At 48.3% G+C, this 27,521-nt stretch overlaps 1 protein-coding gene across 2 annotated transcripts in view; it reads left to right on the top strand.

Moving 5' to 3' along the window:
* ZFYVE26 (zinc finger FYVE-type containing 26) overlaps window positions 1-27,521 on the top strand; it is a 740,905-nt gene that overhangs the window by 101,706 nt on the left and 611,678 nt on the right. For both annotated transcript variants that reach the window (XM_085627201.1, XM_085627200.1), the window contains exons 9-11: window positions 16,653-16,868; window positions 18,258-18,932; window positions 27,336-27,428. In XM_085627201.1, coding sequence (XP_085483327.1) covers window positions 16,653-16,868; window positions 18,258-18,932; window positions 27,336-27,428 — 984 coding nt within the window. The remainder of the gene's footprint in view (window positions 1-16,652; window positions 16,869-18,257; window positions 18,933-27,335; window positions 27,429-27,521) is intronic.

Here is a 27,521-nt window from a genome sequence, read left to right as displayed (position 1 = left end):
AACTATAACAGGGCGCTTTACTCCCGCTCGGCTGGACAGACCCTGACGGGCCCCACTAAGATCGCGGTACGGATTTGGAAGGCGGCCAATGTAGCCATGGGCTGGAGTGAGCGACTAACATGCGCTACTCCTTTATTTGCCTCCGACCGACTGGGTAGCCTCTGGACAACGAAGGGGTTTGACCGTTGGGATACGATTGGCATCAGTAGAGTGGGAGACTTATGGATGAAGGGCGCGGTTAAGACCTTCGCGGCGCTCCAGAGCGAATACGACCTCACGGAAAAGGAGTTCTTCCGATACGCCCAGGTTCGGCATGCCCTGCTTTCTGTCTTTGGGGAGGGGACCAAGATCCCGGCCTCTTCGCCCCTCGAGGACCGCATACTTGATGGTCATGTTCCCGACAGTACTATCTCCTTAATCTATAAAAAACTCATTAATAATCGGGCTGACCTATTGGTGCGCCTTCGGGAGACGTGGACGGGGGACGGGGTGGAATTAGACGGCGAGGACTGGCAGTCCGCACTATCGTCCCCCAAGGAAGTCGCCATTCCAGCCCGTCTCCGCCTGGTCCAGTTAAAGATTCTCCACCGGGTGTATGTGACGGGCCCCCGTCTGGTCTCGATGGGATTCTCGGAAGATGGGCTCTGCAAGCGGGGGTGTGGGCTCAGTGCCACCTTTCTCCATATCCTTTGGGAGTGCCGGGAGGTGGCGGAATACTGGCGTCGGGTTCATGGGGTCATGGGACAAGTCACCGGGGTGGCGCTGCTGCCGGAGGTGCGTCGCTGTGTCTTGAATGTGTGGGAGCCCAATGATTATAACGCGGCGCAGACTCGGTGGGCGGCCCTGGGCTACATGATTGCTAAGAGGGATATAGCGCAGCTTTGGGGCTCCCAGCGGCCACCCACCGTGTCAGTATGGAAGGAAAACATGGACTGGTGTATGTTCAGGGAGAAGACTGTATATGTGGCCCGCGGTAAACCCGGGGCATGGGGTAGAATTTGGGGGCAATGGAACGTGTATCGTGGGGGTATCTGTACGCCCCCCCTAGTGGACACCGATATTGCCTTGTCCCCCTGACCCTTGATGGTTCCTTGCAACTGATTGTAATAATCGAATATAGATGTTCCTTTCCCGTTACCCCCCCCCCGATCTTTCAGTACTCCCTCCTGTTGATAGCTAATTGAAGGTTTGGAGTAAAAGTCCCCCGGATGTAGCCTGACCCACGCATTTTGCCCGTATGCCTCGCCTGTTGTTTTTTGTTGTTATTTATGTTAAATGTATGTCTCCTGCTTCTCTCGAGCTATCCTGAGCCATTTACGGGGCTGGGCCCCAGGTGTCGCCTACTGCTTTAAGTAATGTACGATCCTTTCTGAGTCTAGCGGCCGGCCCTGGTGGTTGTAGGCCCATGCTTGTAACTGATTTATTGTTTTAATAAAAATTTGAAAAAAAAAAAAAAAAAAAGAGAGGATGGAACTGGAGCTCACTGCAGATTTGGCATATTTACACGTAAAGGGTAAGGGGAGAGAACAGAGCACTCTACTCCTCTTCATTCCACCGGGAGGCCACCATATCATCCTTAGGGTAGGCCCTGAAAGGCTGACCCTACTATGTATGTTCAAGAGGAAAATAGCCCTGCTCTGAAGACATAGGCTCAAGACAACTCCAGTTCGCAGGGTTCGAGTTGCCTATGCATTGAGTAGAGAAGCTGTTGTTCGAGAGCGAAGGCATCTTTAAAATGTCCCATACATGGAAGAACAACAAATGTTTTGCTTTTAAAAATTAAATATTGCTTCTCAAAAAAAGTACTCTAAAACTGGGGCGTCACTTATACTTCGCAGAAATCCGTTAGTAAATGAGATTTCGCCCATTTCGAAGCAAACTAATCAATAAGTAAAGTGTAAGCCTCGTGAGCTCAAAATAAAATCACCATGCACATGTTTCTTACTAGATCACGCAATCGCAAAAAACATTTTAAAAATCCGACAGCTTCTCAACTTCAGCTATTCCCGCCATTTTCCATCACTCCTGGCTGAGAAAATGGTGCAGCCAACCACTTTTAATATCCAAAGCATCAGATTTTTAAAAAAAAATTTTTAATGACAACAAAAATGATTAATAAAACATGAGTGATGGAAACAATAACAGACTTGTTTAATTGCACCAAGGATAAAAAATGGAATGGAATGACTTTAAAGTTCCGCAGAAGTAGTTTGGAAGATTTTTTTGATATTCAAATTTTATTGATTTTGGACACATGAAACAAATCAGCAGGTACACAGAAATCAAGAAGCCAATACAATCCTGTAATCAAGGCATCCCCCAGGCACAAACCCCAAAAGACAAACACAGACAGGATATGTTGTCAGGCTACTCGAAACCCTCCACATTACCCAACCATTTCCCCCACACTTTACGATATTTTTTGCCGCACCCCTTGGCCATGTATAGGGCTTTCTCCTGGGTCGCACACCAGTCCACCCCTCTACGCCACCTCACCTGATCTGGTGGATCGGGACTTATCGAGGCCGACGCTTTATCCCGTTTGGCTACGATCATAGCTGTATTAAAAAATAACTTTTCGTTTCTGGACCCATCCAGCCCTCCGTGATCCCCAGCAGTGAGTGGCGTGGGTCATGGGGAAACCCCCAACCCAGTACCTCCGTAAGTTCTGCCTCGATAGACCCCCAGAACTGCTCCAGCCGGGGGCACGCCTAAACCATGTGGAAAAAGTCAGCTGGGGTGTAAGCACATCTTGCACATGACGCGTCCAAGCGCAAGTCCGCTCGGAAAAGGCGCAGGGGGGTGAGATACGCAGCGTGCAGGTAGTAAAGCTGGATCAGTTTAAGTTTGGTGGAGACAGTGACGGTCCTGGGGGCCATCAGAGCATCTCGCCAATCCACTTCGTCGAGGGGGCCCACCCAATCCACCCATAGTTCCCTCAACTTATTTAAGGTGTTGTTCACTAAAGTGCGATAAATGCGGGAGATGCCCCCCTTACCCAGGTCCCCCATCAATGTCTGGGGCTATATTTGGGGAGCCTTGTGTCATCCGGGATGTGTGTGTGGAGGGCGTGTCTCATCTGCAAGTATTTATAAAATTGGGACGAGTGTAGGGAGTATTGGGTTTGAAGCTTCTAGAAGGAAAGTACATGGCCTCTAGCCCACACGTCCCCCAGTTGTGAGATGCCACTAAGGTCCCAGGTTTTAAATCCCTGCAGTCCGCCAACCTCCCGAAGCCAGGCCCCATGCCAGAGAGGTGTGCATTGGGTCAGTTTGCGCGTCCATCCGATATAGTGTAACGAGGCCCGCCAGGCCTGTAACACCGAGCGTGTCACCTCAGGCAATCTGGTTGGAATGGGCCCCCCATACAGCATGGCCTGAATTTTAGTGAAACCTAATTCACTCAGCTCCAACCTATAGGCCGGGTCGGACCAGCCTCCATTGAACCAGTCGTGGACAACCAGGAGACGTACGTCTAGCAAATAAAGGTATAAGTGCGTCATCCCCATACCCCCATCAAAGGAGGGAATCCGGCAGGTGGACAGAGCCAGGCGCTCCCTCCCATCACCCCAGAGAAACCGAGTAACTAAACTGTCCAGTACCTGGAACCAAGTCCTGGGAAAGCAGAAGGGGGTGTTTTGGAGGACATAGAGAAATATGGTGGAGGATTATCATTTTAAACAAGGCCACCCTCCCCAGGGGGTTCAAAGGTAGCGATTTCCATTTAGTGTGATCTTCCTTGGCCTTCTTAACCAACGGGGCTACATTAAGAGCCTAGCCCAGCTCGAGGAGGAGGGCAATCCATATCCCCAAATACTTAAAGGATTGCCGTCGAAGTGGTATGGTGGATTGCCACTCAAAGCACTTCCTAGAAAGATGCAAGGGGGCCAGAACCGATTTCCCACGGTTTAATCGCAAACCAGAGGCCTGTTCAAAAGAGCGTAAGGTTTGGAGGCAGAGTGACCCGGAGGAGGCTAGGTCAGCCAAGAAGATCAGGATATCGTCCGCATACAATGCTATCTTGTCTGTTTCGATATTAGGCCATTCCCAGCCACTAATGCGATCCTCCGCACCTACCAGGGAAGCCAAGGGCTCCATCGCCAGGGTGAATAACAACGGAGAGAGGGGGCAACCCTGCCTAGTGCCCCAGGCGATGGGAAAGGCCTCCGATAGCACCCCGTTGACCAGTACTCGCGCTCTCGGGTGGGCGTAAAGGAGACGGACCAGAGCTCTGAAATGAGGCCCAAATCCCATTTCGGCCAACACATCCTGCAAATATGTCCAGTCCACTGAATCAAACGCTTTTTCGAAATCCACGGACAAGAGGGCTAAGTACGGGGTAAGCATGTGCCGGTGGGCAAGAGTCAGTTGCAGTCTCTGGTGGCAGTGGCAAGTCCCCCACTGAGGCATAAACCCACATTGGTCCGGGTGGATGATAAGTAGGGTTTCAATCGTTGGGCCAGAATGGTGGCAAACAATTTAATTTCTGTATTGAGGAGGGAGATAGGACGATAGTCTGCGCATCTATGGGACGGGGTTGGGATTTCGGGAGAACCACAATGGTGGCGATGTTCGTTTTCTGCGGAAAGTAACAATTTTTCACGGCCTCGCGGAATAAGCTAGTCAGGTGGGGCATTAGCGTGTCTCGGTATGCCGCATAATACTCCTGAGGAAGACCATCGGGGCCCGGGGTCTTACCCGAGGAGGTGAGGGTGGTCGCCTCCTCGATTTCTTTGCGGGAAATGGGACGATCCAGGTCTGTCTGGGCGGCCGTTTCTAACCTAGGGAGATGCACCCCACCCCGCTCAAGGAGGGCCGAGACTGACAGCTCGGGGGGTTGCGCTGTGTATAGTTTCTGATAATAGGCCGCAAAGGTGTTAGCCATCGCCAGAGGGGCACGGTGCACCCCTCCAGCCTCGTCAGCCACCTCTGGGATAATACGATTCGTCCTGGGTATGTGGCCAGCCTGTACAGGATCGTGCCATTTATGTCCCCCCTGGCATAGATTCTCGCCACCGAAGACCTCCACAGGAGCTTGGCTGCATCCAGGGATAACTGTCTAATGTCGTCTCGAAGAAGGGCGAGCTGACGGGCCTGGGCGACATCTTCTGATGTGGATAGAAGCTGTTCCAGGCGGAGTGCCTGCGCCTTCTTGGATGAGATCTCCTGCAATTGCGCCTTCCTCTGGATCTTTAGCTGCCTTTTAGCGACGCCCCGTATGGTTGCCTTCCCTGCCTCCCATAGGGTACCAGGGGAGGCTACTGAACCCTCATTAATAGCGAAGTATTGTTTAAGCTCCTTCCCCACCACTTTTCTACAGACTTCATCTTGGAGGAACCAGGTGTTCATCCTCCATGTTTGGCGGGCCGAAGGAGGGGGAGCCCCAGTGCTGAGGAGCACTGGAGAGTGATCGGAAATGCCTCTGGGTAGAATGCGGACGTCCAAAATCCCAGAACAATCGGGTGCAGAGATGAAGATCGTGTCTATACGCGCATGTGTGTTGTGGGCCGCGGAGGTATGTGTGAATTGAGTGGTGCAGGGGTGCCATGTGTGCCATGCATAGCATTGTCCCAGGGATTCGGACCAACTCTTCAGTTGTTTCGCGCACGCCACACGAGCAGCAGAGGGAGGACCCGTTGTGTCAAGGGCCTTGGCCAGAACTGCATTGAAGTCACCCGCCACAACCATGTTGCACACGGGCGCATTATGTAGCAGGGCAGCCGTGTGCGCAAGTGTGGACGTGAGCATTGAGGTGGGAGCTTATACTGACATGAGAGTGAGAGGGGAGCCAGCCAGCGACCCAGAAACTGTCACAGACGACCCTTGAGGATCATGAATCACTTGGGAGAGTATGAAGGGCAGGATGCGCCTCAGGAGGATGGCCACCCCTCGTGAACACCTGGAGAAGCCGGAGTGCCATACTCTGTCGTAGCCGTAACGAGCCAAGAAGGGGCAGTAGTTACCTAAGAGGTGTGTTTCCTGAAGCATAAGAAAATCTATGTGGAGACGCTGCGCATATCTTAGAATCGCTGTGCGCTTGTGTCGATCTAGCAGACCACTGACGTTCCACGACAACACATGGAAAAACGCCCCTGGCGTAGTATTAGCAATCATGGTAGGTGCTACCTCGTCCAGGACGCGCAGTCCGATGAGGGTATGCAGTGGCGCGTTGGAGCCCACATCGACATGAGCTGTCGCTTGCTATAAGAGCAAATCCTGTCCTAATAAAAATAGCCTGTGTCATTCCATGGTAGCTGAAACAAAAACCGACAACAAAAATAACATCATAGGGAAAAAAACCTCTCCAAACTTCACCCCCTTCCCCTACCCCACACTTCGGGAACGGAAGCATCTGTCGACCCCCCAGATAACCAATACCAAAGTACAATGCGTGAACAACCAAACTAAAACGCTTGGGACTGGGGAAGCATGGAGGACCCCTCCTCATGTCCGGATGCGTTATGCAAGTCCATTGGAAAAATCAAGAAACGTCAGAGATAGGGTGCAGTCTTCGGCTGCGGAGCCAGGCCCGGCGGACAGAGACCAGTTCAAGCCGGGTCCTTTAGGAGCGTTGGACTGCATGATAGGTCCATATCTGGACAATGTCTTGTTTGCGAACACCACACAGAGGCGGGCCGGGAAGAGGAGCCGATACTGAATGTTAAGGGCCCGCAACTTTTGCTTGACCTCCCCAAATGAGCGGCGCTGGCCCTGGCCTCGCGGGTGTAATCTGGGAAGATCATGATGGGAGAGTCTTCATGATGGAGCTGCTGCTGCTTGCGGGCTTCAGACAGGATGGCATCTCGATCTTTGAAATTAAGGACCCGCATTATGATAGGGCGAGGAGGCGCACCCTGCGCCAGTCTGGGGACCAAGGATCGGTGGGCCCGCTCAATCGCGAACCAAGGAGAAAAAGAGCCCCCAAAGACCCATGACTTCATCCACCTCTCCAGGAAAGCCACCGCCTGGCCCTGCTCCAACCCCTCCGGAAATCCCACCAGGCGGAGGTTGTTGCGGCGGGACCTAGTTTCTGCGTCCTCCGCCCGACAATGCAATTCCTGAGTATGCGACTGGAGGCGGACCACCTGCCCCTTGAGCTGTTGGACATCGTCTTCCACAGAGGAGATTTGGGTTTCAGTCTCTTTAATCCGGGCAGTTGCGTTGCGGAGATCCTGCCGGATGAGCATCATGTCCACTCGCACTTCTGCGATCTTACCCTCCACCAAGGTCTGGGATGCATGGATGGCCTGTAGGATGGTGGCCAAATCTGCCGACGGAGGAGCCTCCCGCTCGGTCACACCCCCCGATGTGGTGAATCTGTCCATTTTTGTCTGGGTGGCAGGGGCCCTTGCCGACCTATCCATCTGCCCATGGCGGACCCCGGGGAGGCACGGAATCCCAGAGTCACCAAGACTGAACCCCCTTGTGGGAGGCCAATAGAGCGACTCAGGTTGACCAGTTTCTGGCAAGCTCAGACAGCCGGCGCGAAGAACAGGGGTGGACCAAGATACCTTCTGAAACGTACGGCCAGCGGAGAAGGAGAAAACAGGGGAAGGGTCTTGATCCAGAGGCGTACATAGGAGCCCCTCACCAGATCCACAAAGCGATCCGCCTGGGCGGCAGCCCAGCCATGATGTGGACGGCCGGGCCGCAGCGGGTCCAGGACCACAGGATCTACTCAAGCAAACGCCCACCAGGGCCGCAGCAGGGACCAATGACCCAGGACAGGCCCAAGGAGAGGCCCCACGAAACCACAACCACAGCCCCCCAAGTTTCTCCAGTCCTCCAGGTCCGGCACAGGTATGCCCCTCGTAGGGTCACCACCGCCCGCTATGATAGCCGAACACCCTCTCCGTCACCTCACCCGCACCCCCGCCAAGCAGCACTCATCACCTCCAAGTGGCAGCAGAACGGGGGGGCAGACAGAAGCCCACTCAACCGCCGCATCAGCAGGGCTCTACCTCATGGACGCCGGCTGGGCCGACCGTTCCAGTAGATTTAACCACCTCAAGCCGCCACTGCGGGGCCCCAAGTCACTCACACGAGGCGGGGGGGGGGGGTCGACAAACGAGGGCAGGCTGGGCCCACGGAAGGCAGCGCGGCCAGGAGGTCCCAGAGCCACCGCAGCTGCAGGTCCAGATGGAGACCTCAACAGGGGGTCCCCGGGTTCGCTACAGGGCAGGGAAACGCAGAGCCCGTCTCCCCCAGCGTCCAGAGCACCAGGAGGAAGGGAGAGGCAAGGGACCATGAGCCTCCGCCTGCCTGAGATCAAAGTGCACGGCGGCGACCAATGCAGTTCTCCGGGTAACCACCCGTCCCCGAGATCAGGCCGGCACCACTATGTCACCGCGGACCATGGACATCCATCAGGAGGATTCCGCAAATGCGGCGCAGAAGATCGCCGTCCCCCCCCCCCCACCCAAGGAGGGGAGGGGGGCCGGTGTAGAAAGGCTGCCTATCTCCGCCCCCCGATCCAGCGGCCGATTCCCGGCACAAGTGCCCTAGATCAGTGCTCGTACCTCGAGCGGTTCCCACGTGGGAGCAGAGCAGGGTGTATTGTTGTTCTTCAGTTGGGCGCTCCGTCGCAGCCCAGCTCTGCCGGCATCCAGCAGGCCCCACCGCAGAGGGGCTCCCAGTCGTGCAGCATGGGGCCTCGGAGGACGGGGGCAGGTGAAGAGAGGCCACACGCCCCCGCCGTCCGATCCAATGACCGAACCGCACCACCTGTACAGAGACACACAGGGCCCCTACACCACCCCCGAGACGCCCCGCGGCTGGCAGGTCTCACCTCTCTTCCTGTCACGTACAGACGGCAACCCAGCTCCAAGCCCGGGGTAGACACCAGCTCGCCGCGGCACTCAACGGACGTCTGCCGGATCACGGCCACAGGCAGGTTGCAGACTGCGGAGCTCTGAGTCTCGGAGGGATTACAGCTGGAGGCGGAACCCCGTGGCAGGCGCCGGGGCACCCCAGACCATCCGGATGTTCACACCGGATCACCACTACCGTCTTCGTTGTCGGGTATCACCACAAGGTTGCGGTAGTCCCGAGATATGCAGCAGTGGAGGCCGCCATCTTAAATCCAATCGGCCCGGGACATAAAGGTGAGCTGTGGGGCCGGGGGGGCCGTGACCTCAGTCACAGCACCACAGCAAAGGCTCAGGAACACTTTGGCTACAGGTCAGTGACATTTAGGGCTTTCAATGGTGGCGAATGAAGAGCGGATGACGGAGGAGTCTGGAGCACTTCTAAAGTGGGACCACCATCTTGATGCTCTTGGCCACGCCTTCCAGTTTGGAAGATTTTAAAGTGCAAAACAAGCCACGGAGTTGGAAATTGAAACTAAAAACAGCAGTACTTGAAACTGTCTATCCATGTAATTGGTCGAAAAAGGTCCAAGAACTTAAGCTTTTCTCCACATTTAGCACCTCCTACTTATGTTTTGCAAAAGTGAGTTAACAATGAACATGCCTAAGGGCAGACCAAAACCGTAATGTACACTTCAAGCTTCTACCGTTCCTAGTCCGGTTCAAACGTCGTTTTCCGCGCCGCTGAATTATTTTAGGCCTGCCTAAGTGTTAATGGCAATGTATGGGGACTGCCGTGCATAGTTGCTAAACACAATTCAGCAAGTCCTCACCAGCAACATTCACATAGAGGGAGTCCCCAAACGTAGCACACACATTTGCCTGTTTGTGGGAATGATATGCGCAATAATGAATATATCACAGTATTCAAAGCAGAGTGCAGAATTCCCACTCACCTACCCTCGTTTTCAGCATGTAAATACAAGCTGTATGGGGACCTCTGGCAGATGGTTTTGGTTGCACCAAGCCTTGCTACATGAAGTGTTAGTGCATTTGCAAGTTTTTTTGCTGCCACTTTCAATTTAAATCTCCTGTTTAAAACGTACCCATAAATATTTTGTAAATGGCTGTGGGGACGTTACCATAGCTGCCAATGACTTAGGAGTCAGACAACTGAGAAATAACTGGTGGTAACATTACTGCTGTCAGTGGTCATTTCAGCATCTGCCCAGTATTACTGTTGTATGACTCCGCAATTGTGGGCGAAGATGTAATGCAGCAGAGTGCATAAAAAATATTCTAGTTACTGGGTCTCTCGAAATTTCCCCCTCCAATGTCTGTACAGAATGTTCCAGCTGATGGGCTAACGCTGGCAAGAAAGAAGCCCGTCAAGTTTATTATAATGCTTCTATGATTACTAATATATCATAGCTAGTCACAGCTTCGTATCACAAGAGTGTCTTTACCAGCGTGACTCTGTAAAGGCTGCTGTCAAGACTGAGGAAAAGACACGCTTCAGGGACAGCAGTGCACATGCCCTGGTATTACTAAACAAATACAAACTGAAAATAACGCCCAACTTGAATAACAAAATAAATCCTGCTGAAAATTGTTTTGTTTACCTTTTTTGGGACAGCGAAATCAAACGAAAGCCAAACACAACGTGAAGGCGCACAAACAAGCACAGTGAAAACTCTTTTGTTATCTATCAGTTTCCTCAATAGGACAAAATAATAAAGATTTACAGGCATGTTAACACTCGAGCAACTGAGCGTGAGGAGAGCCTTCCCACGCCACTGTGTAACAGAGAAGCGCAGGCACGCTCAATTAAAAGCAGATGGCCCCTGCGCGCCGCTGCTGGCTCCCGAGAGCAAAACGCTCGGAGTAAACATTTCCCAAGAAGCTGGGACATCCACACGCCTTTGGCCAATTGTGTACTGAAGCCAGACGCAAAGGGCAATAGTGTGTGAGCACCACATGCACGAGCTTCTTCAAAAGCCGAAGAAAGCTGAAGTGATTGCAAGAGGTCGATTTCCTATAGCAGCGCATGCGCTGCTCTAGACTCGACCTAAGAAGGGTTAACCCTCTTGTGCAGGTGGGCCAAAATACAAAGTGGAGATATCAACATTTCCTGTCCAAAAGTCACTTAATAAATGTTTGAGGAAATGGCGTGTAGTATATGATGTGGGTGCCTGACCTCACTGTGTAATACACTCACCAACCGCTTTCGAACCAGTAAGTTTTGTTTGCTAAACCGTTTGTTCACCCTGGGTAGCTGTGGCTCTAAGCAGTCAGGCTTTTACAAAGGAACCAGTGTAAGACATTTAAACTGCTCCAAAACAGTAGTAGAAAAAAACAAGACACTCCAAAAATCTGACATCAATTTTTAAAAATAGATCACATTTTTATGTAATTTTTGACACCAAAATGAAAATGATCCCTGGGAGGGTTCGGAGATATAGAATTTACAAAGTATAGTAAATTACAGCTTTACACTTGATTGCGAACAAGAGTTGGAAAATGCAATGATTTTGACACTTTCAAGAAAAACTTTTTGTTTTTAAACTTTATTATTATTTGCATCAAACATAGCTGATTACAATCACTTATATTTTGCAGTTCATACATTATATAGGCCAGTGCCACAGAGGTAACCACGTACATATACTTCCGCTTCTTCACCTCACCCATGACATCCGCCTTTACTGTACATAAAATGCTCCCCATACGAGCGTTATCTGTGTTTGTCAGTCACTCAGTTCTGGATCGGATTCGGCAGGCTGAGAGGCGCATATGTTCCCCCGAAATGCGTTCCATTACCCCCACACTCGCATCCATTTTCGGGGACAGCCTCTTTGAAGAAATACTGCCTTCTCCGCTACCATAGCACTGTCTAAGTCACAACACTACTGCTGGTGAGATGGTATAGTTTGTACCCCCCAATGTTGAGCAATATTCCGTTTGGCCAGTGTGATGCCCAGGGTCGATCAATCCTGCTCCACGTGATTAAGGTCTGTTGGCTCCCACACATTGAGTAGGCATCTCTTTGGTTCAGGGGAGACACTGAAGCCACACACTTGAGTGATCGTGGCCATGACAGCCCTCCAATGTTGTGCAATGTAGGGACATTCCCATAATGTGTGGTAAAAAGTGCCCGCCAGCCCACAACCTCGAAGACACAGCGGTGTATCAGTCCTCCCTATGTTATGAAGTGTTGTCCTGGTGTAGTATGTTCTGTGCAGTATTTTAAGCTGCACAAGTTTTAGTCTGGAGGGGATTGCCACCTCCCGCGGAGACGCCAGCGCCTCCTGCCAATCCTGTTCGTCCATGTCTCCCACCTCCGTCCGCCATTTTTCTCTAAGGTAATGTGTAGGATCTTTCTGATGATTAACCAATTTATGATATGTTAGAGAAATTGCTTTCTTGGTGAGACAGTCCATTAGTAATCGATCCTCGAGCGGCGAGGACTCTGGGAGGTCAGTTCCTGAGGGTATGGCCCTCATCAGTGCGTGTTTAGTTTGCATGTATTGGTACTGCTCCGTTCCTGCCATCTGGTACGTTGCCTGTAGCTGGGCAAAGGTGACTACCCCCCCCTATTTTTCCACAGATCCCCAACCCTAGATTTCAAGAAAAACTTGGGTAAGTATCAATGCGGTTACTTAGATTTATTTTAGGCAACCAACTCTTTCAGGGAGCCAGCCAGAGGGACCAGCAAGCTGCAGTGGTTGACGTCTCTTGAAGATTTCATGAGCTGGGTAGAAGTCCACTCACCACTGGGCTACCAGTAGTCCGGTACAGCAGTTTTCAGCGGCTTCTTTCTTCCAGCAGCAACTTGTCTTCTGGGCGACCTAGCTGCACTCCGATGACTTGGGGGCAATGTTTGACGGTTGGGCCTTGGTAATTGGTGCTTTACTGCAGTGAGGAGAGGCGATTCGGGAATCTGGGATTCCAACTTGCCCTGGCAGGTTTCTTCAGCTGTTAAGGCCCCATGCTACAAACAGAATGTCAGCCAACTGACCCTTGGAGTTTCTTGCTTCGGCTGGGCCTAGGAGTCGACTTCTCAATGAGCCAGACACAACAGGCACAGTCCCTTCTCCTGTCCTAACCACCAGTTACAGCAGATACACGCCCCTGAAAAACTAGTTTGACAATTGGCTTTCCCTCTCTGTCCCCAGTGCCGGCCTAATCATTAGAGCAGTCCTCCTCTCAAGTATTTCCCATTTGTCCATCAAAAGTGTCTTCTCCTTTGAAGTTCTCCTTTTGGGCTAACACCCATGTGGCTTCCTAGGTAACACCTCTCCCCCAGTAGACTTCTATTTTGTCCTTTCCTGAGAGTCGTTCACACGTCTCACCAGGAGGGCAGAATTCATCTGTAATCGGGCACTTAATACATTGGGTAACTAAACAGGCAACTTTTGAAGTTGCACTTTGCCCACCAGTAACATTAAATTCGATTTAACCGCTAGATCGGATTTAATGCACTGTTTTTTTATTTTTTTTAAATGTATTATCATAATAATTTTTTATTTTATTTTTGTACCTTTCAGTACCAACTTTAGTAGACCCAGTCAGAGTTAACAGAACTGAGGGATAAACGTGTAACTCTGCACTCGCCAAGGGAGCGATCAGCACAGTAAAATCGACAATTTAGGATTTTTTTTCTGTTGAAGCTTGTTAAAGTACAAGTTCCACCTTTTAATATACAGCACCCTCCCTTCAGGCTCAACAGGCCTAACTTATGGGTGACATAAATATTTCAAAGGGAAGACTACACTTTGCCATTACATTAAATGGTAAAGTCGATTTAACAGTTTTAAACTGCCCTTTCAGTCTGCACTGGCTGACTGGGAGCCATGTTTTACCATATCCTACTCAGGGTGGCACAGCGAGTACTGCAGTTCCTGAAGGAACACTCTAACATAAAAGCCCTGGATACCCCTGGTACCATATACTAGGTGCTTACAAGTAAGTGAGGCTATGCCAATTGAGTATAAGACAGTCAACCATGCACCTTTATATGGGTCAGAGCACATGCACTGAGTCCTGATGAGTGGTTCAGTGCATTTCAGAGCCACTATGCCAGTGCCTACGAGTCAAAAAGGGGGGGGGAGGGAGTGAAACCTGCAAAAAGTCTGTCTCCTCTCAGGCGGTAGCTGCTGTATTTGGGCCTCCTGCTGTGGCCTCCCTAGAAAACCTACCAAAGGCAATCATTTCCAAAAACTGCACAACCAGGGAATCCAGGGTGGTGCGACTCGGATGGATCCCATGACGTTTTTTTTACCCACAATGCCCTTCAAACCTCAAACTTAACCTAAAATTGTGCTTTTTCCTTGCATTTCTGTAACATAAGGTTCTGGGATCTGCAGGGATACACAAAATTCCTGTCACCCACCGTTCCTCTGGTTCTGATAAAACTGCTACCTCATTTGTGTGGCTGGGCATAGTGCCCGCAACAGGAATAGATCAACCCCTTCTTTGTCCCTGGTTTGACCCATTTCTGTCAGCGTGAACACATCTAAAACTGGGGTATACTGGGGTAGAATCTACTAAGCTGCCTAAAGAGGACTTCTAGAATGGCTTTCTCGACAGAACACTCGGTCAAAACGTGGTGCATATTCTGTCTACTATTATTTGCAGTTCACTGGCTGAGATGGATGGAGGATTGTAAAAGCTTAATTTATCTGAAAGGAAATGAACAGTCTATACCCAGTCATGGTGATTAAAAAGAAGCTAAGTTGTATTTGCTCATGCCCCGGGACAGAAACACACAGAGTCCAATCTATCAAGTGTTTCAAGTTGCTTGGGTTGTGATGTCCCTTTTGTGTTTGAACACTCATTGCTTTACATTACAAATGCTAACCCATTATTCATGTACAGCTGCAAAGTTCAAACTTCAAAGGAAAGGTAGTTCTACTTCAAAAGGAAAGGTAAGTCTGTCAGCAAAGTGAATTTACAATGAGGACATTTGGGGCCTGCACTAGTCTTTTATCTCAGTCCTAAGGTCCTCGGCTAATGCAAACAACCTTACATATGCCAGCAGCCTAGCTGCCCCCAAAGGTTACCTCATGGTTACATATTTATTACAGTTACTGTTTTAAGTACATGCCACTTTTATCAAACTTAAAAGCACTCTTTTCGCAGTCAAGCGTTTTGGCCACAAATCTATTGCTGACAACTAATTATCTCAGTTCTTTCAAAGTTCAAGGACTCAAACCATACATAGCTGAGATAAGCCAGCCTTGCTTGTCTGTGTTCCTGCATCTGCATTTTATAATTAATAAGCAAGAAACGAAAACTTCACATTTACCTCAAGTGGCCACTTCACAGAAACATGAGCATGTTTAAAAAACATTCTAACAACACAGTTCAAAATGGGGAGTCAATTGCTAATGTTTGGACAGTGGTGCAGCTCTGTATGTTTCTCTTTTTGGCTTTCATAATATGAAGGTGGCAAGCAGCCAAAAGCAAGACTAATGTGTGCCTCTTTTCTGTAGTCAGGATAGACACAGTGACTCGCATCTTTTTTAGAAAGAAAAAATAATGGATTAGAGTGCTTTGCCCATCTAATTTTTAAAGAATTTATAAAAGCTACACAGCTACTGTAGTAATGGCCCACGGAAGGTTATGTATCCCAGTCATTCGGGGAAGATAGTAACTCATAATCAATGTGCTCTATTTCAGTAAGTTTCCCAGAACTTCACTTTTGTGTGGTACAAAATGAAGCAAGTTAGAAAATGCAAGCCAGACTGAGCCGTGCCCTGGGCACAGTAGAATCTACTTTTCTGCCTCTTTCATAGCACAAACTCTCGCTATCAGTGACTTTTTTGCCCTGTTCCAGGAATCCTGTTAGAAAAGTGTTGATCCTGCAGCCTTGCAAAGTCTGTCTCAACAGACTAAGGGCCTGAGCACGAGTTTAGCAGTGCTGCGCCGGGTCCACCCGATACCGCACCGTCAAACTCAAGACCAGGACGGGGTCCCATATTCTCTCATTCTCAGGTAATGGGGTTGACAAGATCCTAGAGGTATTCTTGGCATAACACCTACACAGATGCTAGGTACACTTAGGTTAGGGAGGTATTGTAGGAGTACGCATTTTTATCATGTATTTTATGTACTTGTATATCTTCACGATCATTGCAAAATGGTAGAATTGTACCATCCCTTTACTTTCGTAGTATTGCTAATCATATATCTCTGCTACTGTCTAATGGTTATTACTGCGCATCTATTGTACACTAGAATAACAACTGTTCAATAAATTCTTATTGAAACGCCCAGACTGTTTATTCTGTGTATCTCTGAGAGAAACTAAGTGAGCACGAGTGACTGAGTGAAAGGTAGTATATTGTTTCCACTATTCTGAGGGATCAAGGGGAAGATTCTAGTGGCACTGTGAGCTAGTTAATACAGACAGGCTAACATATCCGATGGGGGTGCAGGGAACCAGTCTGCCACCAATCCCACAGTTTGTTATCCGAACGCACAGATCCTGTATAGGGTATATTGGACCTACACAACACTACTGATGGAATAATGGCGGGGGGGGGGGGGGCATGAACAGACTTTGTCAAATTAAAGCAATATACTGTTCCCAAGGATGTCTGTGTAAACGTACAAAAAATTGAGTTCCATGGTGGGATCATTTCCATGTTTCTACTTTCTAACCATATTATGCACTTGATAAAATCTTGGGATAGTCTTTGGATTCATTAGTTTGATGTTTTGTGCTTTTAATGTCTTATATGGCTGAAATCTGAGTTAGGTATTATATGCTGCACGTTAAAATGAAAGAAAACGAGTTTATATAAAAATTGCTTTTTTTAAATTGTTTTTTCTCTATGGTTAGGTCAATTTTCCAAGCGAGCACCAAGCAGTTTGGTTCAGCAGCGAAGTGTTATACTTTTTGAAGCATTTTGTGCCATGAAATATGCAATCTACGCTCTGTGCCTGAATGCGCATAAGCATTCTATGTGCAAGGACTGTGCCGACGATGTCTTGAGTGAATCCTCAGGAGAACCAGAACTTTATGCAGATCCTGGAAATAATCAGCATCATTGTCAAGGTACTGACCTGAAGCATATCAACCTCCTAGCTATATTGGTTTATGGTTTGGAAGGTGGGTATTGAACTACTGGGAAAAATAGTCTTTTACTGGGAATGAAACCTGTCCTTCCAGTCACACGTCAACTAACCCAGGTGTAAAGAAAGCTTATTGCACCCCTTCATGTTTTGTAGTATTGTACCCAAGCTCAAGCCTACAACAGTCCGAATTGCCCAGTGATCTTTCCAGACAAATTGAATATTTTGCACAAACTAATTAGGTAATTATGTGGCAAAGTGTAGGAATTGGCACTGAACATTTTGAAACCCATTGTTATGTATGCAAAGACACCACAGTGCATTAGTAGGTCTGACCTGTATTTCTGCCATGAGTTCTGAGAGTTAGAAAAACATGTGGGTTTTGAAGCTGCATTTATATTCAGAAAAAGTTTCTTGTTGAGTTGGGCACCACAATGCTTGAAAACGTAAGATGCTTACAGTTTGGCATCGGTAACTGAGTTCATCTGTGGCCTGTACTCAGTAACTACAGCTGTGTGGATAGGGACTCTGGGTGCATATTGCAGCAATTGTGAAAGTGTGACTAATGATTATGGATAATTATGGCTCCCGTGTGAGGGTACCATCAACTCTTAATTCCCAGTAGCCAAAAAGGAGTTGCACACATAAAGGGAGTGGGTGGATAAATAGCAGTGGACACAGATGAATTATTATCATGCTTCGCTGCAGACTGTGTTGGCCGTAAGAGGAAGTTAAAACAAACCTAGTGAAAATCCTACACTTAAAAAGCAACCGAGCAGTTTGGTTTGTTTGTTTGGAGGAAAGTGTCACTGGTTGTGGTAACACAAGTTTATTCTCTTTAACCCCTCATGGAATAGGGAATAATATGTTTCTGAATTGTTACCCGTATACAATCCTGTAAAAGCATTCTCAGTATCAATGCAGTCTCTTCAGGCTATTTGACACTGGTTTATGAAAATGAATTCAAGACTTTTGGACCCGCAATACTGGTTGCAGTAGGCCTGTATCATTTGTGATTCCCGATCTCGCTGATATCTACAGTTACCTACAGGATTGGGAATTCCAGGCCACTCATAATGACAGCATAGATGCAGTGACCATACAAATGCATGTCACGTACACACTATTGTTTTAGTTCTGGATTCTGGCAGTTGTAGTCTTGGTGTGCTTCAGTTGAACACATTTATTTTGTCTTTGCCTCATGCAAACCTGTCAGTCGCATAATATACCCAACATGGAGAACTTTGCTTAGCCTAGTGCTGGAGTTCACTAAGGTGCTTAACTTCCCAAGAGTTACTAATTAAACATGAACTATAGATTAAAGAAAATGTTTTATAGTAATGGTTTTAATGTTTTTACTTTTTCAATGCAGATTATTCTTCTGTCTTCAAGCAATACCTAACTAAGTGCCAGCATTACTTGCGTCTTATCCCTGCCCCTCTTTGCCTTGAGGTTCTGGAGAACATATTTTCCATGCTGTTCATTTCCTACAATGATCTCTGCACTGAGTTCTCTCTTCCTGAGGATTATGCTTTTGATGAGGACTATGAGGATCAGGATAAAAGAAGCGATGGGTTGAAGAGCTTAGACAGTAGCGCTGACAAGGGTGACTCTCGGACTCACTCACCAATGCCAGGAAGTCCTCAGATTGGAGCACAGGTGGAAGAGAAATGGTTGCCAAAAGATATGCAAACTCTCTCTCAGGAAAATCTTGCTGTGCCTGAATTCATAAGCAAGGCAGAACACTGCCATTCCAACAACTGGGGATACCTGAACTTGAAGCACTTTACAAGTGGCATGACTGGGTTTTTAGTAGATGAAATAGCTGCCGAGATGTTCTTACAAATGCTGATAGATCAGTTGGAAGAAATTAAAAACAGCGCCCCATGGGACCCGAGTGATGGTTCCTTGGAGAAGCTCCAGCTGCTGGAGTGCCTAAGTTGCTCGGTCACCAGAGAGACGTTTGAGAGCCGTGTGCTCCAGTTTTCCAAAATCCTATCTGAGGCTCAGTGGCGATATAAGGTGGTGATAAGCAATCGAAATGCAGGTACGTTGTGATTTTATCACTGTCTGTGAGCCATTGTGAAAATGATGTGATGGTACATTACTATACAGTTTATTTTGTTGCTTGTGGCTTGACTGTTTGTTACTAAATATTATTCTTCGAACATCTAGATCGCACAGCAGATGTCAAAACCCTGATCTTATATATTTTTTCCTTGTGCCTAGTTGCAGGACTGCAGCTATTTAGTCCGCCACTCAACTGTAAAATGAACAAATCCTAGTTTGGATACTTTTCTATATTTGTGTGCTTTTCTCCCCCACATTTCATTCTTCAACCTATTTCATCATTGGTATTGTTTGACTGAAAGGGAAGAGAGATCACCCTTCATGTTCTCCTTCAGTGCTGCACTCAACCTCCTTTGTAACGTTCTCTAGATACTTACCGGCATGTAAGGTGTTTTCTGTGCACCACTCCTGAAAGCTGGATTCCAACCTGCCATAGATGTTGATGCCACATATGAGAGCTTTGTTACCTTTTGTGGAGCCCTATATGCTTATAGGTAGCACTCCATGCTTAAATGAAACATTTTGGTTGTTCATTATTGTTGAAAAGTACAAATGACTATTATCCTGATCTCCGCTGCTTTGCATTCAGTGTATTTTCTAGTGTTTTGCTGCTGGCTGGAGAAGTAAGGGGTTCTAACTGGATGATCGTGGGAAAGAAACATTTGGCAAAGTCACCATATAAGTGTGAAATGAATTGGGAACTACCATAGTGGTAACTATTTTTGTTGAGAGCACCGTAGTTGTCTCATCCAGCTACAGAGAGCAGGTATTAATGTTGAAAAACTGTTTTTGCACATGCTGACTGTCCAATCGATAGCTTGTGTGCAGGAGGATCACGATTGTGAGAAGCAAACGCTTAGTTAGGATTGTACACACCAGAGAGTTCAATCACATGTGCAGAGTTTTTTCACACGTACCTGAAGAGATTCAGTTGCCTGGTTTATTTATCGGAAATGTGTTTTAAACAATGTTTGCATAAAAAGGTGAATATACAACACCTAGAATTTTCATATCTTTGCACCCTCCTTCTAATACATGACAATTCCATACCCACATGAGCCCAGAAATTAGAAATAATGCTCTTGGTTTTTCAGAAATACATCTAACCTTAAACCAGTGATTTTCATGCCTGTGGAAATGCTGGCAGTTCACGGTTGCAGTAAAGGTGCAATTCAACTCAACCCTTTTCTGCTACTTCTTCACCTTTAAAAAATATTTTGGAGGGGCGTGGCCAAGATGGCAGCTGAGCGGTAGTGATCTTTCGGAGCTTTGCCTCCTGCCACCAATACAACGCAACTGGGAGTCACCCTCTGGCCCCCCAACACCCGCAAAGAAACCATAGCTTGGCAGAGAACTGCAGGAGCACTCGGCGGACGTACCTGAAGGTGGAGGCCGGTACTGAGGTGTTGAGGAACCCAGGATGCCACCGGAGGCTGTGCAATTAGATGGAACCAGTCTGCGACATCAGAGAGACGGCGGCCTGAAACAGTTGGAAGACCCGGCAGTAAGCCCAAAAGAACAGCGGTGACAGCGGACGCAGCGGCTGCAGGTGCGGGTGACCGACGCATGCCTGGCACGAACCGTGGTTCCGGACTGGCGGAGTGCCGCCACGAGGCCTAGGAGAGTGCCTCCGACAGACCCGCCTTTGCAGTGTGAGCGAGGCCCCCTTCCCGCCATCACCACTGAGGAAGTGGAAACCCTCCAGCTACATACAGGTAGCTTAACACTGGGGAAACCCCAAACCAGGTGTGGAAGAGGGAAGGTCGTGGGCTCTGGAAGGAAGAATTCAGGTGCCATGAATGGCCAGCAACGGCATGTAAGCAACAGCAGCAAATCCCAAAACACTGAGGGATGAATGAGGCTGGACAGCCCACGTATGTGGCAGACGGAGCAGAGAGGGGTGATCTCTTGTCGGTATCGACAGACACACCGGCATACCCGAAAGGGGAGTAGCCAGCAACAGAAGCTCTCATGAACCCGGGGGGTGGCCTCATCGGACACGCTGTCGCACTGCCCAGGGGATCGGGGAAAGGAATCGTATAAAGAGTAATCCCGGCTACCGGAGCAGCCTAGAAGCAGAAAGTGCCGGCAAGGACCACCGATCTGTTGCATCTCTGGGGTAGGAAATGACATCCTTAAAACCCCCCTACTAAGAAAGATGGCAGCATAAAGGACTTACTCAACAAGCCTACCCCCAAAAAACGGGATGCTACGGTAACCCCGAGAAGACAATGGGAGACCGAGATGAGGAAGAGGCCCTGGTGACAAGAACCTTCCTGGAGACCCTCTTCGGAGCACTGTGATCTGGCTTTGCAGCGCTAAAACACGATATAGCAACTGAGGTGAAAGCGATCCGGAGAGAAGTGGGTGACATAGGCCAGAGAGTATAATGCCTGGAACAAATCGGGGACGCAAGATAAGAAGAACTGGATGCCCGCCGTAAAAAACTTAAAAAAAAGAAGACTGAGCTCCAGTACCAGATGGAAGACCTTGGAAACAGATCCAGAAGAGGTAACATACGTTTCAAAGGGGTCTCATTGCAACCAACGGCGGCTCGGCTGGAGGCGTATGTTTGTCGACTCTTCCACCAAGTGGCCCTCACCCTGGCACTGCAAGACGTCATCCTGGACCACACACACAGAGCTGGTCGTCCCGCAAAATCGCCTGGGATGCCACAAGATATTTTCACATGCCTACATGATTACACCCAAAAAGAAACAATTATGACGGCAGCCAGAGACTGCACCACCCTAGAATTCGAGGGCATTAAGGTACCAGGATCTATCCCCCATCACACTACAGAGCAGATGCCAACTGAAACCTCTCACAGAGCTGCACTGCAACGGAAGGGAATTCAGTATAAATGGGACCACCATTTCCACCTCACCTATGTGTGGGCCAACGAGACCCGATCTGTCTGCAATCTGGAGGAAGCAAAGTACTCAATAGAAATGGACAACCCTACATCCAGTGACACACCGGGAAAAGATGAAGGCTCACCAAAACAGGCCAGAAACCGGAATCTGCAATCCCTCCGATGAAGAGGGGGGAAAAAGTGACTAAACCATCTGACAACAGACAGCCCAACAGAAAGGGAAGCACTGCTGACACAGTTGAAGATCCGGGAGGCGTCGGGGGAACCGAATAGTGACTGGGGGGTTGGAGAGTGGCAAAGATGGCGACGGCACGGAGTCAATATACTCATCGACCTCCCCAAGACAGTACGTAGACCCGAGAGCGTACCCTTACCTGATCACATTGGATGATTGGATGGCTGGCAGGATGACGAGGTGCACAGACCAGGGACCTGGGTGAATCTTATGGTGTGCCGCCGATACCACAGACCCTTCTTCTCTCGTATTGGACAATTTGGATGGGGAATCGATGTCCAATTTTTGATGAGTATTGTTTATCCTTTATCTTCCATCTTTTTCTTTCTCTTTATTGGCAATTCTCAACATTCCCTGTTGTTGCTCACGTTGGGTTCAACGCCAAATGGGAGGGCCTAAAACGGTTATACATGGACTCACCACAAACACAACTCACTTAGTTAAGAGATGGTCAGAATAATTAGTTATAATGTGAGGGGTCTTAATGCGCCAGCAATGCAGATAGCTCTGCTGTCCATGCTATGAGAATCTAAATGTGACATCTGTTTATTGCAAGAGACGCATCTGATTTCAGCGGACTGGCGACGAATAGGATCTCGCTTGTTCGACCACCAGTACTTTTCTTGTGGGAAGGCAGGAGTGGCAATCCTACTGGCCACATATTTTTAGGGTAAAGTTGCACTTACACAAGCTAAGATCCCGGGACGTCTCCTCGCACTTTGTATTACATACGGGACCCAATCTATAACCATTGCTAACAACTACACTCCCAATGAACGATAAGAATCATGTATATTAGATGCAATAGGGCAGGTGATGGAAACCACAGACAGACACGTACTCATAGGTGAATGAATGAATGAATGGAGTTTATAAAGCGCACAGCTACTCCAGCTGGATTGTCCCGGCGCTAGAGTTTCACGCATAACTGCACAGAGAGGCCGACTTAGCTCTTAAAGAGCCAGGTTTTCATCTGTTTCTTAAAGGGTGTCAAATCAGTTGTTGCTCTCAATGTGGCCGGTAATTGGTTCCTTGCTTAAGCACCCAGGAAGCCGAAAGATTTACCACCCCTGTGCTCCAAGCGCCCTTTGGGGATGCGGGCGAGGTCAGAGGAGGATGATCTTAGTGATCTGATGAGTGCATAGCTGCAAGCACGCCTTCTGAGGTATCCTGAGCCCTTATTGTGAAGGGCTTTAAAGAATATTACCATGGCCTTGAACTTTATCCTATCCTGCACTGGAAGCCAGTGGAAGGCCTTGAGATGGGGAGCCATATGAGACCTGGGTTTCAGCCTAAGGATCGCCGTGGCCGCTGAGTTTTGTACCACCTGGATTCGCTGGAGGAGTTGGGGACTTTATTCTGGTGATGGATGCAGTGTGGACCGATCGGCACATACAGGGGCACTATCACCACAGGGGCACCGCCAACTAACTTTACACAATCTTATAGATACTTGGCGCAAACACCACGCGACAGAGAGATCTTACTCCCACTACTCAGCAGCGCACCAAACATGCCCGAATTAACCTTTTTTTTACCACTAGCTCCTTAGACTCCTATATTCAGGAAGTGGACATTGGAGTGGCGGCACTGTCTGACCATTCCCCCGCCTATATCCAATTGAGCATACCTACTTCCATAGGCACTGCACCTGGCATCTGAATCTTAAAATGCTTACATATAAGACCGTAATCTCAGAACTTACAGAAGCCTTAAAGGCCTTCTTTGAAGTAAACGACACACCCGACACCCCAGTTGCCCTTTTGTGAGACACCCCAAAAGCGGTCATGCGGGGGCATAATATCAGCATTGTAGCCTGTTTCAACAAGGAGAGGTGAGCGAAACGGAGTACACTAGAGGGGAGAGTCAAAGAATTGGAGGGATTGTATAGAAGAACTGGGACACATCAAGCGCTTCACAGGTTTGCTATAGCAAAAAAGGAACTTAAAGCTCTTGACATGGATAGGGCAGAATATACCTTATTGCGGATCAAGCAGAAACACTATATGGGAGGGAACAGGGCTGGCCGCCTTCTAGCCCAGAGACTCCGAGCACAGACGAATGGTCGGAGGGTGACCACAATCCCGAATGTGCAGTAGGATATGCTTGAGCAGGATGACCTGATAGCACAAAAATTCCAACACTTTTACAGTGAACTATATACGGCAGAAGACCATTCCGGCACTAACATAGAATCTTATTTGAGCAGCGCACCAATTGATAGGTTGGATCACCAAAACGCCTCTGCCCTAGAGGAAGACATTTATATTAATGAGATACTCACTGCAATTACTCACCTTCCAGCTGGGAAGGCTCCCGGACATGATGGCTACCCCCCCAGATTTTCACAAATTATTTGCCTTTGTCCTGGCTCCTGTTCTTACTTGGCTATATAACTCTTTTAGCGAAACGGGCACCCTGTCAGACACAATGAGTCTAGCTACCATTACGTTTATACGCAAACAAGGTAAAGATCCAACTTAATATGCAGCATATAGACCCATTTCACTATTTAATGTTGTCGCAAATGTTTTACCACAATTCTCGCTTTGTGCCTAGCCCCAATGATGCAGTGTCTCATGGACCCGGATCGGGCTGGCTTTATCCCGGAGCGCGATTGTAGAATTGATACAAAGTGAATATGCCACCTCCTTAGATAAGGTTCAATGAACTAAGACACCAACACTCCTATTCTCCATGGATGCCAAAAAGGCGTTCAACAGAGTGCATTGGCCATACCTACAAGCGGTCCTACGGTTTATTGGCCTGGGACCCCGATTTATAGAATGGATTATGGCTGGGTACGCAAGGTCGCAGGCAATGGTTTGAGTCAACGGAACAATATCCCAACCCTTCCACATCGAATGTGGAACCCGGCAGGTCTGCCCTCTGTCCCTGCTCCTGTTTGCACTATATATGGAGCCGTTCGCGGAACGAGTGAGGGCAAATGCGGAGATAACGGGGGTGAGGATGGGAGGTAGAGACAATAAGTTAGCATTGTATGCGGATGATGTCATGGTGATATTATCTGACCTCCTCCACTCTTTATCAAAGCTTGCCCTGGAGGTGGAGACATTTGGAGCAGCATCCGGCTTTAAGATCAACAAAATAAAATTGCAACTCCTGAACCTCACGAAACCGGCACCGGATGCAGAGGTTATATGGAGCCTCTACCCGTATCTATCCTAGGCCTCCACATACATCCCACGGTTAGGCAAACGGCTGAGAGCAATTATGGCCGCTTGGTAGTTGACACACGTGCAGACTCGGTGAAATGGAAGGATCATACGTTGTCATGGCTTGGGAGACTGGCAGCAATAAAAATTACGCTTCTCCCCAAGATACTATATGTAATGTAAATCCTCCTCCTCCTCCTCCTCCCCCTCACAATTGTTACCCAAACTACAACATTTGATAGAACATTTTATATGGGCTGGGAAAAGGGCACGTATCACTAAACGCCTGATGTACCGGTCACCCAAGTGTGGAGGACTTACCTTAAACACTGCTACCAAGCGACTCCGCTCCGATATATGGTGGAGTCGAACCGACCCACTACGGAGAAACACTGGTGCTTTATAAACCAGGCTATCACAGGCATCCACATATGGAAGATCCCTTGGCTTCCTAGACCCCACTGGCCACAGGGAGTATATATCTCTCTGAAACTATGAGCCACAGTTGGTGTTTGGGGCGCAGGAGCGACCTCTAAAAAAAATTAACCACAAGACTGTCCCCCATGACCTCCATTCTGGGAAAATCTGACTTCCCACCGGCACTACATGGTACGGCATACATGCCATGGCAACAGGCGAACTGTACGAGGGCGGGCAGCCTCTTCGATCACATGGGTGTTATGACCTTTCAGCAACTCCAAAAAGGATATGGGGTGCCCTCCTCAGCACAATGGCAGCACCCCACTATTGGTCACTGGGTCACACGTCCATCAATGACACACTATGCGAGCAGGCCCCTCCTACCATTTGAAAAATCGCTTATCACTAGACACACAGATAGAAAGCTAATGTCAGATATATAAACTTTCCTGAACACATCCCAATCACAAGCCAAAACAAAAGCACAGGAGAGATGGGAGAAGGAGTGTGGCAGGCAATTCACACAGAAGGAATGGGCAGACATACAGAAGCGGGCAAATATAGCAGCACGCTCCGCCACAGGCAAAGGGACACCATTACAGATAGCTCATTACTTGTATTACACGCCTGAACACACAGCACACTGGAAACGAGGAGGAAACTAACAAGTCTTGTTGGGTCTATGGGGTACGGATATGATCCTGAGATTTAATCTGGCTTCACAGGATGTGAGGTCTATTGGGGATGGAAAAACTCACAGCGGTAGCGGAAAATCAAATACCAAGATTTGATAAGATGTGGGGTCCATGCATTGGCTATCTCAGTAGGGAGTTCAGGGCACTGACGTGCCCGATCTACCTTTGCATACTCCGCCTGATACCCGAAGAGACTAGTTCTCCTTCAGACACTTAAAATACCAGAAATAATCCATACCATCACTAGTCATTAGAAGAGTTTCCGTGATTTGTAACTTGTAAAACCACCACCAGATAGCCCAACCGGCACTCATTCCCCTCTTTATTCTTCTATTCTTCTCTATTACTGTCCCCTGAAACGCAGTTATACTAGCCTTTTCTTTTTCCGCCTCACCAGCCAATGGTTGTAGGTGTGTGTATCTGTATTGTACGCTATTTTCTATATCCGCAATAAAACGATTTAAACATAAAAAATATTTTAGCTGTTGAAATCCCTTCTTTTACACCATCATGGTGTTTAGAGGGGTTTGAGTGCTTTTCATACAAAATGTTCTCATTTGTTCAGCCCCTCATGCCTCTGAGAGTAGGATTACAAATTGCATGGTATAGACCATCGAGAAAGAGTGTGAAGTCTTGTAGTGTTTAGCAGCATAGTGGATATTATAGCAGCTTAGTGGATTCTGGCTTACATTCTAGTATCCACTTCCCCTTCCTCCTTCGCTGGTTTGTTCCCACCCACTGTAATTGCATAACATTCCACATTCAAAACATCCATGTGCAGGCTCTAGTATCCACTTTTCACGATCCTGTGACTTAGGATCCAGCATGTGTATCTATCTTAGTAGTGTAAAAAGTATTGGAAGTTGAGGAGTCATTTTTTGCAGCTGTTGATTTTAGAGCAAAAATGGATTGCAGTCTGGGAAGTACAACATTCTTCTGATGCCTAGACACTGATGTACATCATGCTTCTATCTCCCAGAAGAGCAGGTCTTGTCCTCACGGGGAATGCACCTTCGAGTAAGAAAACAGTTTAACCACAGGCGGCGACGTCCTGCTCGGAGGAGTAAAAAAGGTTTGCTTAAAATCTCTCTATCTCTTTAAAAATATTATTCTGGAATCTCTCATGGCCTACGTTTCAGCTTTTTGTTGTGTATTAATGTATAGG

Source organism: Triturus cristatus, chromosome 9 (genome assembly GCF_964204655.1).
Source record: "Triturus cristatus chromosome 9, aTriCri1.1, whole genome shotgun sequence".
NCBI lineage: Eukaryota > Metazoa > Chordata > Amphibia > Caudata > Salamandridae > Triturus > Triturus cristatus.
This window is presented reverse-complemented; position numbering and strand designations above follow the sequence as displayed.